Source organism: Ovis canadensis, chromosome 4 (genome assembly GCF_042477335.2).
Source record: "Ovis canadensis isolate MfBH-ARS-UI-01 breed Bighorn chromosome 4, ARS-UI_OviCan_v2, whole genome shotgun sequence".
Lineage (NCBI taxonomy): Eukaryota > Metazoa > Chordata > Mammalia > Artiodactyla > Bovidae > Ovis > Ovis canadensis.
The window spans coordinates 97,462,991-97,478,631 of record NC_091248.1 but is presented as its reverse complement, the minus strand read 5'-3'; the positions used below and the strand labels follow the sequence as shown (position 1 = coordinate 97,478,631).

The 15,641-nt window shown below is 41.1% G+C and overlaps 1 protein-coding gene across 2 annotated transcripts in view; it reads right to left on the bottom strand.

The window, feature by feature from the left end:
- The window catches only part of AMPH (amphiphysin), a 214,624-nt gene that overhangs the window by 12,723 nt on the left and 186,260 nt on the right, over positions 1-15,641 (bottom strand). For both annotated transcript variants that reach the window (XM_069588261.1, XM_069588262.1), the window contains one exon: positions 13,423-13,548. In XM_069588261.1, coding sequence (XP_069444362.1) covers positions 13,423-13,548 — 126 coding nt within the window. The remainder of the gene's footprint in view (positions 1-13,422; positions 13,549-15,641) is intronic.

Sequence of the window (15,641 nt, the reverse complement as noted above, 5' to 3'; positions counted from 1 at the left end):
ATTGGTTATGGAGTCCAAGTCTTTACAAGACTCTCATATCAGTTTGCAGACTTGATTTGAGAGATTCAAATCAGAAAGACTGAGAAAAAGGAGCACTGTAGATTGATTGTATATAATATACTCAGGAAGCATCTTTCAAAAACTGATCTTGCTAGCTGATGTAATTAGCATTAATCATTCTTTTCCCTTATTGAATAAACTCTACCCAGTTTGTCCTATTAAGTTAGGAAAGCTTTCATGATGCAGATACTTTAACTGTTGAACCCAGAATACTGAACAGGGCAATAGACACAATATTCCAGTATTTCCAGAATACTGAAAAGGGCAACGACAGTGCCTGCTGAACGGGCCTCAGAAATGGGAGACGGCAATCCTGAGCCACACACCTATGGTCATAGCGGGGCATTTAAAAAACCTCCTTCTGACTCAGAAGTACCTTTATTTATAAAAATAACCCATTGCAATATACACCCTGTGTGTGTGTGTGTGTGTGTGTGTGTGTGTGTGTGTGAGTCACTCAGTTGTGTCCAACTCTTTGCGACTCCATGGACTGTAACCCCACCAGGCTCCTCGGTCCATGGGATTCTCCAGGCAAGAATACTGGAGTGGGATACCATTCTCCTCTCCAAATATACAGCCTACTAAATAGAAGATAGATAACCAACAAGGACCTACTGTATAGCACAGAACTATACTCAATATCTTGTAATAATCTAGAAGGGAAAAGAATCTGAAAGAGAATATATATATATATAACTGAATCACTTTGCTCTACACCTGAAACTAACACTATCGTGAACCAACCATACTGCAGTAAAAAAACAAAAATAACTAATATAAAATTAACCTGTTGCTGAATATATTTTCTACAACATTTTACTTTAGAAATGAAAAATAATGCTAGCAGTGTAGTATTTGTTATATGGACAAGTATCACTCATATTCTTAGAAGCTATTTCCTTCTCTTAGGAGAAAATCCCATGGACGGAGGAGCCTGGAAGGCTGCAGTCCATGGGGTCGCTAAGAGTCGGACACGACTGAGCGACTTCCCTTTCACTTTTCACTTTCATGCATTGGAGAAGGAAATGGCAACCCACTCCAGTGTTCTTGCCTGGAGAATCCCAGGGATGGGGGAGCCTGGTGGGCTGCCGTCTATGGGGTCGCACAGAGTCGGACACGACTGAAGTGACTTAGCAGCAGCAGCAGGAGAATTTCCGATTATCAGAATTTGATATCCTATTTGATATCCTATTATCTCCACAAAGTATGCAATGATTTAAAACACAGTCACTGGCCATGACATAGAATGTAGTTTTTTTCCCTACTCTGTCATTAAGTACATGAGTTCAGAAAAACAACCCTTTTACATGATACTTATTTAAGGTTCATTATAAGCACTAATAATTACTTAAGTGGGATATGAGGTACAGGGGGATTTATATTTAGGAGAATGACTGAAAGCTCCCATAATAAAAGGTTAACTTAAAAATTTAAAAGAATTGTATCTCTTGTTTTACATAAACATAGATCTTTTATATATGTTATTGTTGCCACTGTTAAAAGCGTAATGCTCAGAATATAACTTAGGAGGCCATCTTAATTTCAAGAAGAGTGATAAACAAGGGCTCTTAGCTTTGCTGTTGGAGAAAGCAACAAGCTCTCTCCAGGATCCTAAGAAACTACACATAAACTATACATAAACACACTGTATATACAATGGACTTAGGAGTTCAAATGTAGAAAGCAAGCTGTGTTGTCTTCATTCAAAGTTATATATACTTTCCATCTGTCTGAAAAAAAGTCACACCTATGGGGTGATCACCCCCCTGGTTTCAACAGTTTTGGGCCAGACAGCCTCTGTATCACGCAGACAGCATGGGTAAGCTGAGTGGTGACTACTACCATACACACACAGATGTTCTATTACAGATCAGAAAACAGACATTAGGTTACATGACAGGCTGCTCCCCCAAGTGATTACACATAAAACCTTCCTTACACACATGTTCCAAACACATACTGTTAGTAACTGGATTTTACTCTCAACTGAATCGATGTATCTCCTGAAGAGAATAGATTTCTGTGAAGTATGGACTGGCGTGGCCAAAAGTAATCTTTTAACTCTACACAAATAAGATTTTAATAATGAGTTCCTGATTTTACCTCTACAGCTGTATATAACTATCAGTTTGGTTGTATCCGATCTTACTAGTGCAGGATATACCTTTCCTTTGCTAATAATTTTAACAAGTATCCTCATCTACTGGATCTGATTTAGGCCTGAGAGGGTGGCTGCAGTGACGCCGGCCACCAGCAGGTGGAGACCAAGGGCTCTGTTTGCCTGCTCTGATACTCTGACCTCAAAAGAGCAAAGCTCAAATATGTCACCAATTTACCTGACCCCTGTCACAAAAAAGGGATGGAGCATATAGAAAATCGTTCATAAGAATGATGGAAAATAAAAATCACCTAAATACTAAAAGTAACACTGATAATAAAGACAAGGTGCCAAGCAAATGGCACTTTGGCGGCAGAGCATGCATGTGCTGTCACCTGTCAACTCTGACTCTTTGTGACCCCATGGACTTCAGCCCACCAGGCTCCTCTGCCCATGGGAGAATCCCTCCTCCATGCCCTCCTCCAGGAGATCTTCACAACCCAGGAATCAAACCAATGTCTCTTAAGTCTCCTGCATTAGCAGGCAGGTTCTTTACCACTAGCGCTACCAGGGAAGCTCTTGACTATACAGAGGAAAAGTTAAACACTTTGAGTGACCTACTTTAAAAAGGGAAGAAATGATCCCTCTTCCAGCCTTCTCTGAGTCCATTAGAAATGAATTTCTATTTCCCTAGCTGAAATTAATATTCTGATTTTAGAAACCTTAAGAACATTACAGGGTTTCCCTGGTGGCTCTAATGGTAAAGAATCCTCCTGCAATGTGGGAGACCTGGGCTCGATCTCTGGGTTGGGAAGATTCCCTGGAAGAGGGCATGGCAACCCGCTCCTATTCTTGCCTGGAGAATCCTCATGGACAGAGGAGCCTGGCAGGATACAGTCCATGGGGTTGTAAAGAGTCAAACATGACTGAGCGACTAAGCACAGCACAGCACTGGTGACTCAGCAGTAAAGAATCTGCCAGTAATGCAGGAGACACAGGGGACTTGGGTTTGATCCCTGGGTCAGGAAGATTGCCGGGAGGAGGGCATGGCAACCCACTCTAGTATTCTTGCCTGGAGAATTCCATGGACAGAGAAGCCTGGCGGGCTACAGTCCATAGGGTTGAAAAGAGCCTGACACAGCTGAAGTGACTGAGCATGCATACGTGCAGGAACATTACAAAAAGAGAGCACTGCCTCTACCTGTATTCCCTTGCATCTTTCTGCCTCTGTCCGACACTGCTCCGAAAATCAAGGATGCTCTGATCCTCACCTTATGTCTGGAATCTGCCCCATAGTTTCTGCTCTTACCAAAATATTTCCAGTGCCTATTTACTGGCAGCAATAATAGATAACATAAAGATACAGTGGAAATAGAATCCATTTGCTCAGAGTCAGTGTTTGCTCCAGATAAATCAAGAACAGATTAAAAAGGTTTTCAGGGAGAGTTATCCCTCTTTTATGATTATTTTTATGCATTCCAATTTGTTAGCTAATATAGTTTTAGACTCTAAATTTAGTTTTTTCTAGACTCTGCTTGCTATCACAGATGTTATACCTGCAACCACAATGACTAATGACTGCTACTGGATATTTTTTAAGTGCTTTTTTGTTGTTGTTGCTGCTGTTGTTTTTAAGGGAGACCAGAGGGCTGAAACTACTGAAAGTATTTTAAGCCTTTGATATTCAACATTATCAAATTTTTTTCTCTTTACATTTTAAGAGAAACACTAGTACCTTATCTGCTGCCAAAATTATACTACCTTGGTATACTATCTTGGTTGGCCTAATCGATTTTTGATGGAAAACATCCAATGCAAAAACAGGTTAAAATTAGTTCTCCCTGTCTGCGGGTTGTTTACTGTATCCACAAGGTCTGTGCAGGACAAGCACCCTATAAACAATTTGCACATTAATCACAGAAGTCACAGAGAACCACATGGGACCTTCTCTGAGGTGAGCATTTCTCAGTTTACGATACTGTACAGATCTTACTGCCTTTTTATCGTCTGCGTCAACAATCCTCTTGGTGGAAAGCTATATGTATTGGTATTCGTGACAGTCTTTTCAAATACCTACTGGCCTTAGTGAGATTTTCTAGAAGTAGAGTGATGTGAATGCAATGTAACAATGGTACCCGAATCCTGCAAAGCAGGGGAGCACCAGGGGTTACAGAAACTAGCCAGGCCCTCTGGCTGCTGGTGCCCTTCTTAGAAGCAGATCAACAAGGATGAGAATAGAGACAAGTAAGAGCCCTGATCAGCTGCAGAGGAATTTGTAATCTGTGGGCTTTGTGTAATTTATTATTTATTCACTGTTTTCTTGTCAATATTTGCTCTGAACAATGCCTGAAATATATTTCTTAATGATAAGTAAAGAATGTAAGAAATATATATACTTTTTATTTGATTACACTGAAATCAGAGAGTAGCCATCTTCCTGACATTTGCTCTTGGCAGAGCCTCTGACAGTTTCAGTATATGCACATTCTGCAGCCTGTGGGGGAAACTGACATTTAGTGTGACTCTAGTTTTCCAGGCATCATCCCAGGTGTTTTACATCTATCATATATTATTCGTCCAACAGCCCTATTAGATATAGTCCCACTTTCTACACAAATCAACTCATACTTAAGAGCTGAAGTAACTCAAGAAGTCAGTAAACTAGGATTGGGACAATCTGATTCTAAATTTTGTGTTTCTTCACACCAACCAGCACTCAAGTAGACAATGCACCTCTCAAATTAGAGTTTCACTGTGATGCCAAGACCTGGCGCCTCTACAGACCCATGACTTCCTACTGTCAACTGCAAACAAGCAATGTTTGCTGAAGAATTTGAGTGTGTTCTTACAGCCAGTGCATTCACTTACACTCTAGGAATGCTGTCTTTAAGATGAGATCTGGGGGTGTGGGGTGGCAGAGAGGTCCAAGGCAGGGGGATGGGGAGTACATTTCTGCTGTACAATCATTTCAATGTACAGCAGAAACTAATATTGTAAAGCCATTATACTCCATTAAAAAATAAGTAAAATGAACAAAAAGATGAGATTCATAGCTTCAAAATCTATTTGCAGACATGATCGGGGTACCTAAGCAACCATGTCATGAAACCCCTCATATCTGATACAAATCATATGGTAAAAAGCTATTGAGAAGAGGTTGGTTAGGTAGAATTTCTCATCATTATTTTTGCCAATATTCCTGAAAATTCTATTGTTTAGAAATATATGGACAGAATGAGAAAGTGGAAAAGAAGATCATCCTGGTTTTTTCCAGTACACTGCAGAATTATAACTGAAAACACACAGAAATGGGGCACTTGGGCAGTCTTAGCTATGTTCACAAGTTAAACATTGATACGATTCCAAAGCTGGAAGGATCAGGGGGCTCATCTAGGAAAGGTGGATTATCTTCACAAACAAAAGTAAATACTGTGCATTGCACATTCACAGATGGGGATATGAACAGGTACAGTAAGCCCCCTACATGCCCTGTGTTCTCATTTGACAAGTGAGGAAATATGATGGAGGGTGAGTAGCCCTGGAGATGGAGCTAGAGACTCAAGTTTTAGTTCTGACTCTCCCACTGATAAACACTAGCGCTGGAGTGACCCCTGAGTCCCTCTGGGAAGTAACAAAGGGAGATGGATCCCACAGTGTGGATCCTGGCTGCAGGCTGCCCTTGCCTTCTTCTGGATCCAACCTGAGCTCTTGACTTGTCTGAAAATACAAGCGTGTTATGAAAATACAGGATTTCCTTCAGGATCCATCTCAAAGAAAAGCTTAAGAGGCAACTGGAGAAGAGAAAATCCCTGTCCTAACACAGAGCCTGGTGGAGAGTACCCCTTTTCACATAAACTACACTTAGAAAACAGCAGTGACTTTCCTGATGGTCCAGTAGCTAAGACTCTGTGCTCCAGTGCAGGGAGCCCAGGATCAATCCCTAGTCAGGAAACTAGATCCCACATACTACAACTTAAAGAGTTTGCATGCTGCAACTAAGACTCGGCTCAGTCAAATAAATACTAAAAAGTAACCCCAAAAAAACAAAATGGCAGGTGACAATTTCCCTTCAGTACAACTGTGGCATGAGCTCTCCCAGGGAACACCTCACCACCACTGGTGTTCCCTTCCTTTGTAGCACCTGGTATTACTAACTTCGTTTGCTACTCTCGGCATTTTCTTTCTGGGCTGCCCTGTTGGCTCAGATGGTAAAGAATCTGCCTGCAATGCAAGAGACCCGGGTTCAATCCTGGTTTGGGAAGATTCCCTGGAGAAGGGAATGACAACACACTTGAGTATTCTTGCCTGGAGAAATCCATGATAGAGGAGCCTGGAGGGTGTCAGTCCATGAGATAGCAAAGAGTCAGACATGACTGAGTGATTAACACTTTCACGTTTTCTTTCTAATAAAGGAATGTCATGGTTTGCCCCCTTCCCTGACCTTCATCTTAATCATCCTTTTCAATCTACTCTCCTAGTATGGCCTGCAGTCCCATCATAAACCTTCAGCAGCCTGGTCCCAGTGCAACTCATCTGCTGGCAGAGGGGTTGCCATGGCAACATCTGTCCGATTTAGCTCCATACTTTCTTTATAAATTACAATCTCCTGATGAAATACCAAAGTTAATGAATTTGGGGTTAGTTTGGCCTTTAAGGTCATTGTAGACTATCCAATAATAGTACATATTAAAACAAAGTTTTAATTAGAGATTATTTGCAATCTCTTCTTTGGGAGAAATGGATAGGAAAAGTGGATTTATCTTTACAAGCAAAGGTAAATATTGTGTGTTGCATAATGTCAGAGGTTTTGATGTGATCAAGTATTAGTTTCAGAAGTAGCCACAAAACACAGCCTCAGTGGGAGCTGCAAAGAGCTTATTTAAGGAAAATGCCTTTACTACACAATAAACATTTCATTCTGCCTGGCTATGGTGTCTTTGAGCATTTGCTGCCACTGCTCAAATTGCCTTCTTGTGAGTAGGTCCAGGCTCAGGTTGGCAGAAAGCTGAGGCAGGGCTACCAGGCACACCCAGAGAAGGCATGTCAATTATTAGTATTCGATATGGTCCTGTTGACTATACCTTAATTCTCTTGGTGTCTTTAGTCATAAACTGCTTTTTACTGCAGGCCACACAGAGTAAGGCAATACTGGGGTTGCTTGAGACTCAATATTATAAATAAAAGTATACACTAAGCCAGAACCAAGAGGTCATATATTGTATGATTTTATGCACATGAAATATCCAGAGTAGAAAAATCCATGAAGACAGAAAGCAGACCGGCAGTTCCCGGGGTTGGGGTGGGGCAGAGGGGACCATGTGCACAAGGTTTTAATTTGGGGTGATGAACAGGTTTCAGAACTAGACAGATGAGGTCGTTGTACAACATTAGAAATGTATGAAAGCCACTGAAGTTTTACCTTTAAATCGACTGTTATGTGAATTGTACCTCAATAAAAAATCAATTAATTTATGTTAGGTTCACTTCAAATTGATTAATTTTATGTTACGTAAATTGCACCTCAACAGAACACAATGAGTACATGCCAAAAGTAACACCTAAAAAATCACTAGGCACCAACTGTAGACAAAGGGCGCCTCAAAGATGGAAGAACAATCTGAACCCTCATGTCCATGTTCACATGTAATCATAACACTCTGATCAAAATAACAACATCACACAATCCTCACATGGGTCTTGTAAGAAAGGGCTTTGGAACATGAGACGCCAGGAAGCAGGGAAGACAGTCTGTGTACACCAGCTGGTAGGTGGCTAATGAATACTTAATAAATCAGCCACATATGAAAACAACCAGCACCCCATTTTCAGAGATGGAAACTGACAACCCCAAGTCAATCCGCTCTGTGAGGTGTGAGGCATGGGGAGTTTTCTATCATCTTGTTACCTTCATTTTAGTCCTGGCTAACTTTGTCTCTTCCCCATGACCTGGTACAATGGTAGAGAGAAAGAAAGTTCTTGGCCCGACCACTGGAATCAACTTTGTGTCAATCTCTGGAACTCACCTGCCTTTGTGTTCTCTCCACTGCTCCTGAAGGAGGCTGCATGCCTCTGAAAGCCCATATGTTCCTGGCAGTGAAGTTTGGAACACTTCCTATCAGTAGACCCAATAGGAAGGTCCCTAGAAGAGACAAAGTGTTCTTAGAAAGGGCAAGGAATTTTGATGGGATGCAGCTTCTTCAGGATCCGGGAGGAACCTGGCCTGGATGGGGACCTATACAAGATTGAGTCCCTTGATATCATTGTGCAGCACACCGAAAGGGGGGCTGTCGCCTCCGCATCTCTGGCCTTCCCCTTCTCAGAGTGAAGGTCTCACTGACTTATGCTTATCTTGGGGGGACTACTTATCATGAAGATGATGACAATAATATTATCCAACTCTCATCATTTGAGGGACCTCTATGTACCAGATGTTAAACTAGGAATGTAGATTATTTCCAAGCCCTTGTAGGAAACTGTGAAGGCAGTTAACACTAACCCCATTTTCCATTTGTGGCAACTGAGGCTCAGATATCACAGGGCTCCTGGGCAGCATAACAAGATAGGTGGTCCTGCTTTTGATCACAATAAACAGTTTTCTTTTCCTAGATACAAAAATTCAATTATCTGAATAGAAACAGAAAGAAAATGACCCTGTAATATCTGTATTTTAACAGCTTTAGCTGTAGTCTCAACTCAGGTAAGCAGACTATAGTGTCAATCAATCAACAAATCAATGACTCAGAATTTACTGGGCATACATTATATACCCAGATCTTTGCTGGGTGCCTGGGACACAAAAGAAACAGCTATTTGTTTAGCCTGAGGGATACTGAGAATGTAGTTAGCTGCTAATAGGAGCGCAGTCAAACTCAGAGAAAATAACCATTCCTGTGATTTTGTTTTTCTAAGAAAAGAGGTAAATCTGTCTCCAAGGCATGCATACACACACACAATTCTGGTGTGTGTGTGTGTGTGTGTGTGTGTGTTAGATGCTTAGTCGGGTCTGACTGTTCATGACCCCATGGACCATAGCCCACCAGGCTCCTCTGCCTCTGTGTGTGTGTGTGTGTGTGTGTGTGTGTTGCTCAGTCGGGTCTGACTGTTCAGGGCCCCATGGACCATAGCCCACTAGGCTCCCGTGTGTGTGTGTGTGTGTGTGTGTGTGTGTTAGCTGCTCAGTCGGGTCTGACTGTTCAGGGCCCCATGGACCATAGCCCACCAGGCTCCTGTGTGTGTGTGTGTGTGTGTGTGTGTGTGTGTGTGTTAGTTGCTCAGTCGGGTCTGACTGTTCAGGGCCCCATGGACCATAGCCCACCAGGCTCCTCTGCCTATGGGATTCCCCAGCCAAGAAGAGTGGAGTGGGTTGCCATGCCCTTCTCCAGGGGATCTTCCCAACTCAGGGACAGAACCCCGATCTCCTGCATTACAGGCAGATTCTTTACCATCTGAGCCACCAGGGAAATATATATAATTATATATGTAAAGCATACTTCAGAGTGAGTACTTTGCATCTGAACATAATCCCATGATAATGAACAGCAGACAAGAAATCAGCCTCATCTGGCTTCCTCTGGTCCTCAGTGTCTTCCTGACAGATCCAAGCTCACAGGTAGAGACACAGTGGAAGTCTGAGCTCCCAAGTTCACGCAGCACAAGGAGAAAACTCAGTGCTGTTTCTCACCCATATGCTCATCACAGTAGGATGCCTTGAGTGTTGTGCAATGTCAGCCTCCTCTCTCACTACTCCATGTGAACTAGGATGGCTGGAGCCACAGCTACTGCCTGCAAAACCGTATCCCCCAGCACCAGAGCAGAGCTTCACATCTAGAGAGGCTCAAGTATGTCTACCAGCTGAACGAAGCGGGGAAACTAGCAAATGCCTTCTACACACACAGCCAGAACTATTCCCTGGCAAGATGAAGTTCATGGCATATCTATCTATATCTACCTATCTATCCATCTATATTTGTTGGTTTAAATTGGCCTTGACAAGTCAACTTAAGTTTGATGAAATATTTAAAGAAACAAAATACAACAAAATCAAAAGTAGCCAGTGTTTCACCTTCCAGGATTCTAAAATTATTCTAAATATTTAAAAAATATCTATCTTGATTTTTTTCCCATTTATTTGTTTTGGAAACAATGCTAAACCCTAAACTCAATTGCAATGCATTATTTCTTTAAAACTAACAGGGAAAAAAGACATTGGTCCACTTCACATCGTTTGCGCAAACTATAGGATCAGACAGAAATTTAGAGAAAGAGGGGTTCTCTGGGAGAAAGTGAAATAAATATAGGCAAAAAATCATCTTTATTTTTAACCTATTTCTTTAATATATATCTAAACAAATATTGATTATCTTTCCTAAAGAAAATTTTCAGTACTTATATGACATGGAAACATCTAGAGAAGAGGTAGCAAGTGTTGGTTTTTAAAATGCATCCTGCAGAGACAGCGGTAAAATTTGGTGCTTTTGGTGCCATAGGGAAAACCTAAAGGCAATATTAGCTATTCAGGGAATAAAACAACAAACAAAAATGTAATAAACCTCTCTTGAGAGCCCAGGGTTACTTTGTGAACCACTGCTCACATTTCCTGTTTTCAAAATTACATTTGTTTCTTTTTCAACAAACCCACCACAAATTTCACCTCATACGAAATGCATTCTGTCAAGACTAGAAATAATAACCATGTGGTGACATTTTGGTAGCAAAAATGATGACCTCAAAAGGTCACGTCAACCCCATCCTGACTGATGACAGCCACAGCCAGTCTGCTTAATGAGAGCTTGGGACACAGTGTGGATTTTTGTGTCTTTACAACTAAATATCACATATCTAGCAACTGAAGAGACCTTTCTTTAGAAAAAATAACCCTAATGTTATCTTGATTATCACCAAGAGAAAGAAGCTATAAACCTATGTTAGGGAACAAAAATACATTCTGTCTGATGTTATTTGCTTAAGTAGAAGGGACAACTTGGGGAAGAACTGACTTCATCCAAGTATGCTCATTCTAAACACATGAAAAGGATCCACTTTTGACAAGCATTAGGCAAACTGAACTGCTGTGAGCTGCCCTCTCTTACTATTATGTTTTAGTTCATTTTAAGGGTGGAGAAATCAACTGCTTGAAGTCTATTTCACAAGGAATCTAAATTTCTGTTCTCTAAAGTTCAAATGAAGTTTAGGAGACAAGTATTTTCAGAATGAAGAATTCTTTCAAATATCTCTTCAGTCAACATGAAGGAAACCAGGTTTAGTAATGGTTGGTGCTTGTACCATGCAGCTTGTTAAGTATTTTTAACACTACCCTTGATTTCAAAGATCACCAATCTTCTATAAATCTTGATAAATGTAGTATGTATAATAAAGTAGGTACTTGATAATTGATACCTACTCAGATTGTTCACTGGACAACCAATAAACTTAGAATTTGAGAAAACAAAAATCCATGGGGTCGCAAGAGTCCATGGGGTCACAACAGTCCATGGGGTCGCAAGAGTCTGACACGACTCAGCAACTAAACCTCCACCACTCAGTTCCTTGGTCGTGTTTGACTCTTTGCAACCCCATGGACTGTAGCCTGCCAGGTTGCTTTGTCCATGGGATTTTCTGGGCAAGAATACTGGAATGGGTTGCCATTTCCTACTCCAGGGGATCTTCCTGACCCAGGGATTGAACCCATGTCTCTTGAGTCTCCTGCATTGGCAGGCTGATTCCTTACCACTGAGTCACCTGGGAAGCCTTCCTTTGTTACTTAAATCACGCTAATTAGGTGCAGAGATCACAATCTGACACCAAATGAAAAAGTTCAATCTGCACTGAGTTACTAAGATCACCTGTGAATCTGGGGATGTGAGTTGAGAAAACTCTCCGGTGGAGCATAGTGTCTTAGCACTTCCCAGTCTACTGTCTGTGCAAGCAGCCCTCCTAGGAGGGACTCAGGCTAGCAGAAAGAGAACATTTCTTGTTCTCAGGATTTGGCCTAACTCTGTAGCTCTACATGGAAAATATGACCATTTTTCTTGAGTCATTCTTAATTTATATTTGCATCACTATCTTGCCCTATTATTTATTTTTCTACTCTATTAATAAATGATAAATTAGACAGATGACCTGCCTTTTCATGGCAAAATAACAGAAGGCACCAACAGCTAAAAAACAACTTTCATTCCTCTACTTATCTCATCTAGGCAATGTTATTTTGGAAACTGGGAAATTGGTTCTCCTCTCTGTACAGATTACGTGAAGGCTGTAGTATTTACTAAATGGTACTCCGATTAAATGGAGAAGGAAATGGCAGCCCACTCCAGTATTCTTGCCTGGAGAATCCCAGAGACAGAGGAGCCTGGTGGGCTGCCATCTATGGGGTCACACAGAGTCGGACACAACTGAAGCGACTTAGCAGCAGCAGCAATACTCTGATTAAATTCCTGGGAGATGCTTTAACTGAATTGCATAAATAAACTCTTTTTACTCTCCAAGGGTATTGTGGATTATATTTTCTTTGGTATCGTTCTACACTTCCAAGTGTGTTAAATGATTCAATTCAGTATGGTGCATATAGACCCCATTCCACTTTAGGATGTGGTGTGGTACACAGCTGCAGCGAGCAAGGTGAGAGGTTTCCAGGCAGACAGATGAGTCTCCACCTCTGCACAAAACAGATCCTTAAGCTCCCTCATTATGACAGCCAGCACCAGACTTGATTTTGAGCAAACAGTTGTACACATAGGAATCCTTGTAGATTCAATGATTTTTAATGTGGGATTTCAGTCCCTCATGGGGTCTAAACCAACCCATAAGACTAATACTGTAAGAAATCAATATGGAGACATAAACAACAAAGTGATTACCCTTCTGCTTATCATCTGCAGGTTGGTCCCTAATGGAAGGTCCACCATTAGCCATCACAGCTGGGGCAAGCACTAACAAGTCTGGTTACTTGTGAGTTATTACCACCTATTTACCATGAATGGGAGAGTAGCAGAAAGATTCAAGGTACCCTTTATTGAGAACCAAGCCTGTGGCAACATGACAGTGTTAGATCAGGTCTCTGGATATCTTCCTTTAAAAAAAAAAAAATAAGAGAATGAACTTTCACTGTCAAAAGAATAAAGGCCATTTGAACTTGGGAAGCCGTGACAGGTGTGGAAGTGATGTGGCCCAAGTGAAACAGGAATGAGAAGGGAGAAATGGAATGAGATGAGCACAGCAGTGGTGGGGAGGTGGGTGGAGTGTGGGAGGGAGGTAGCGCTCACCGCTGCCCCCTCCTCTGGCTCCTCAGCCCGCGTGTCCAGTCCAAGGTCCAGCCCAGTGGCAGGTGGAACAGCAGCAGTGGGCTCCTCGGCTTTCGGCTCTGTGGGTGGAGCCTGTTCAGATTCAGCCTTTGATGGTTTGTTTCATGGGTTAGAAGAAAAAGATTCAACATGTGAACAGATAACGTTATGGAATACTGGACAATTAACGATTTTCTTCATCACCCAATAGGTAATTAGCTTCATTAAATGTGTGCTGGAAAAAAAAAATCCAGATTAGGCATGATGGTTCTTTACAGAACTGAAATAGTCTAGGAATAAACATACTAAGTTTCACAATACCATCACTGTGATATCCTTTGAAGTTGGGCAAAGACTTACCATTTTGGTGACTTGTTGTACTTGCTTTCAACATTCTGAGTATTTGCTTCTTGGGACATTGATACAGTACTCTGCACTATGGAGCAGAGACAGAGAGATCCTAGGCACTCCCTCCTTTGGAAATTGGAAGGAGTAAGGAAGAATTCAAGGAGAACACAGTTCTGGGAACTGCCTGCTCTGTAGATGGGCACTGCAGCCAAAAACTGAGGGGTCATACCAATGATTCAGATCAAAATGCATTAATGCATATGAATGATCACTATGGAATGACTGTGCCACTGCCCGGCTAGGAGGAACAGACTCAGCCACCTGGCAAGGATAGATACCTTGCCCTTGTACATTGCTGTTCAGTCCCTATATTTCACTTCTCCTTTCAACAAAATCCTTAGTCATCAGTCGTTTTCACATGATAAACTAATCCTTTAAGGAACTACTGAGCAGTATTCTCTTTGATATCAATCAGATTCTTGTGCAGACCAGACTGAAGTCTTTTCTTCCTACTAGGACCTCTACCCACAGACACCCTCCTGATTCCAATTACATGCTGAACAAAGCCTCTGGAATCTCTTAGCTCCAGACTTCTTCAGTTTTAAAGTTAGCAAGATTAAATAATAACTAGCTATGAAAAACAGCACAGCCAAACAATGCATGTTGCCGTGGCTACTGAAACTATTTCCTCTCTTTTGATTCATAGATTAAAGTACAGATGGCCACTGGAAGGTATGCTAAGATCTTTTTCCATCAGGGTGTTTAAACCATGAGAAAGTTTAAAAATGTTTTTCTAGAAGAGTAAGGAGTCTCCAATAAATATTACCTTTGGAGGAATCAGAAATTTCTGTCAAATATTTGCCGTAAGAAATCAAAAGCCATCTCTCTCCCATGTGTAGACTGAAATGGGTGCATAGGATAGGTTCCATAGGGAAGTGATGGAGAAGTGGTGCTGAGATAATAGAAAATAATGAATAGCCTGTGGTTGGATAAATATGCAAACTGTTTCTCTTATGCTGCCATCAAATCCTCCATTGCAACCCATTTCAAGGTCACATCACTCCTTTCTTGAAAGGGCATAATAAAAATAAAAGGATACTTAGGCAGATAAATGCACAGAGATATGGTATTTTTTTCAGCTTTTATAACCTTTAAAGGGTGGTGTGACACAGGTCTAAGAAAGAATGAGATAAAATTCACTCTAATCTACTCTCAGGAGTTCTTTATGGGAAAAGATTTCACTTGTATTGTTCAAAAGGAATTATCTTCATAATAGAACAAATTTTCATTGCAGCTAAGAAATACTATAAGCTCTCACAGTATGATCTAATCATTTTGGAAGTCAAGGTGACTTGCTATGAGAGGATATCAAATGACCTACACAACAAGGATAAGAAGGGTAATTTGACAAAGACAAAGAAACCCATGGGCAGATGGCTGCCCCACTGTGAGCTGAGTCTGCAATGGGGGACGAGGAGCCAAGGAAGTCTCAAAACATCTATCAGATAAATTTATCTGTTTACATTAAGATTTAAAAAAACCCAAAACCAAACACTAAGATAACCTAAAATGAAAAAATATTTGCATCAGTCTGGGTTTCTTGGAAGTCTGAGAAATTTTGAAGTTTCATACACGGTAAGAATAGGCAGAGGTGTTTTCATGAGTAAGTCCAATGGTTTGCTGGTTGAAGTCAGACAATAACTCAATGGAAGCAAAGTATAAAGAGGAGGAATTGGTGATATTCCACAAGTCACAATATTTTCCTCTAATAATAATCTCACACCAGGTATTATAATATAGCATTATAAACTTAAATTCCAGGGGGACAAATAGAATTCACTGAATGATAAGTA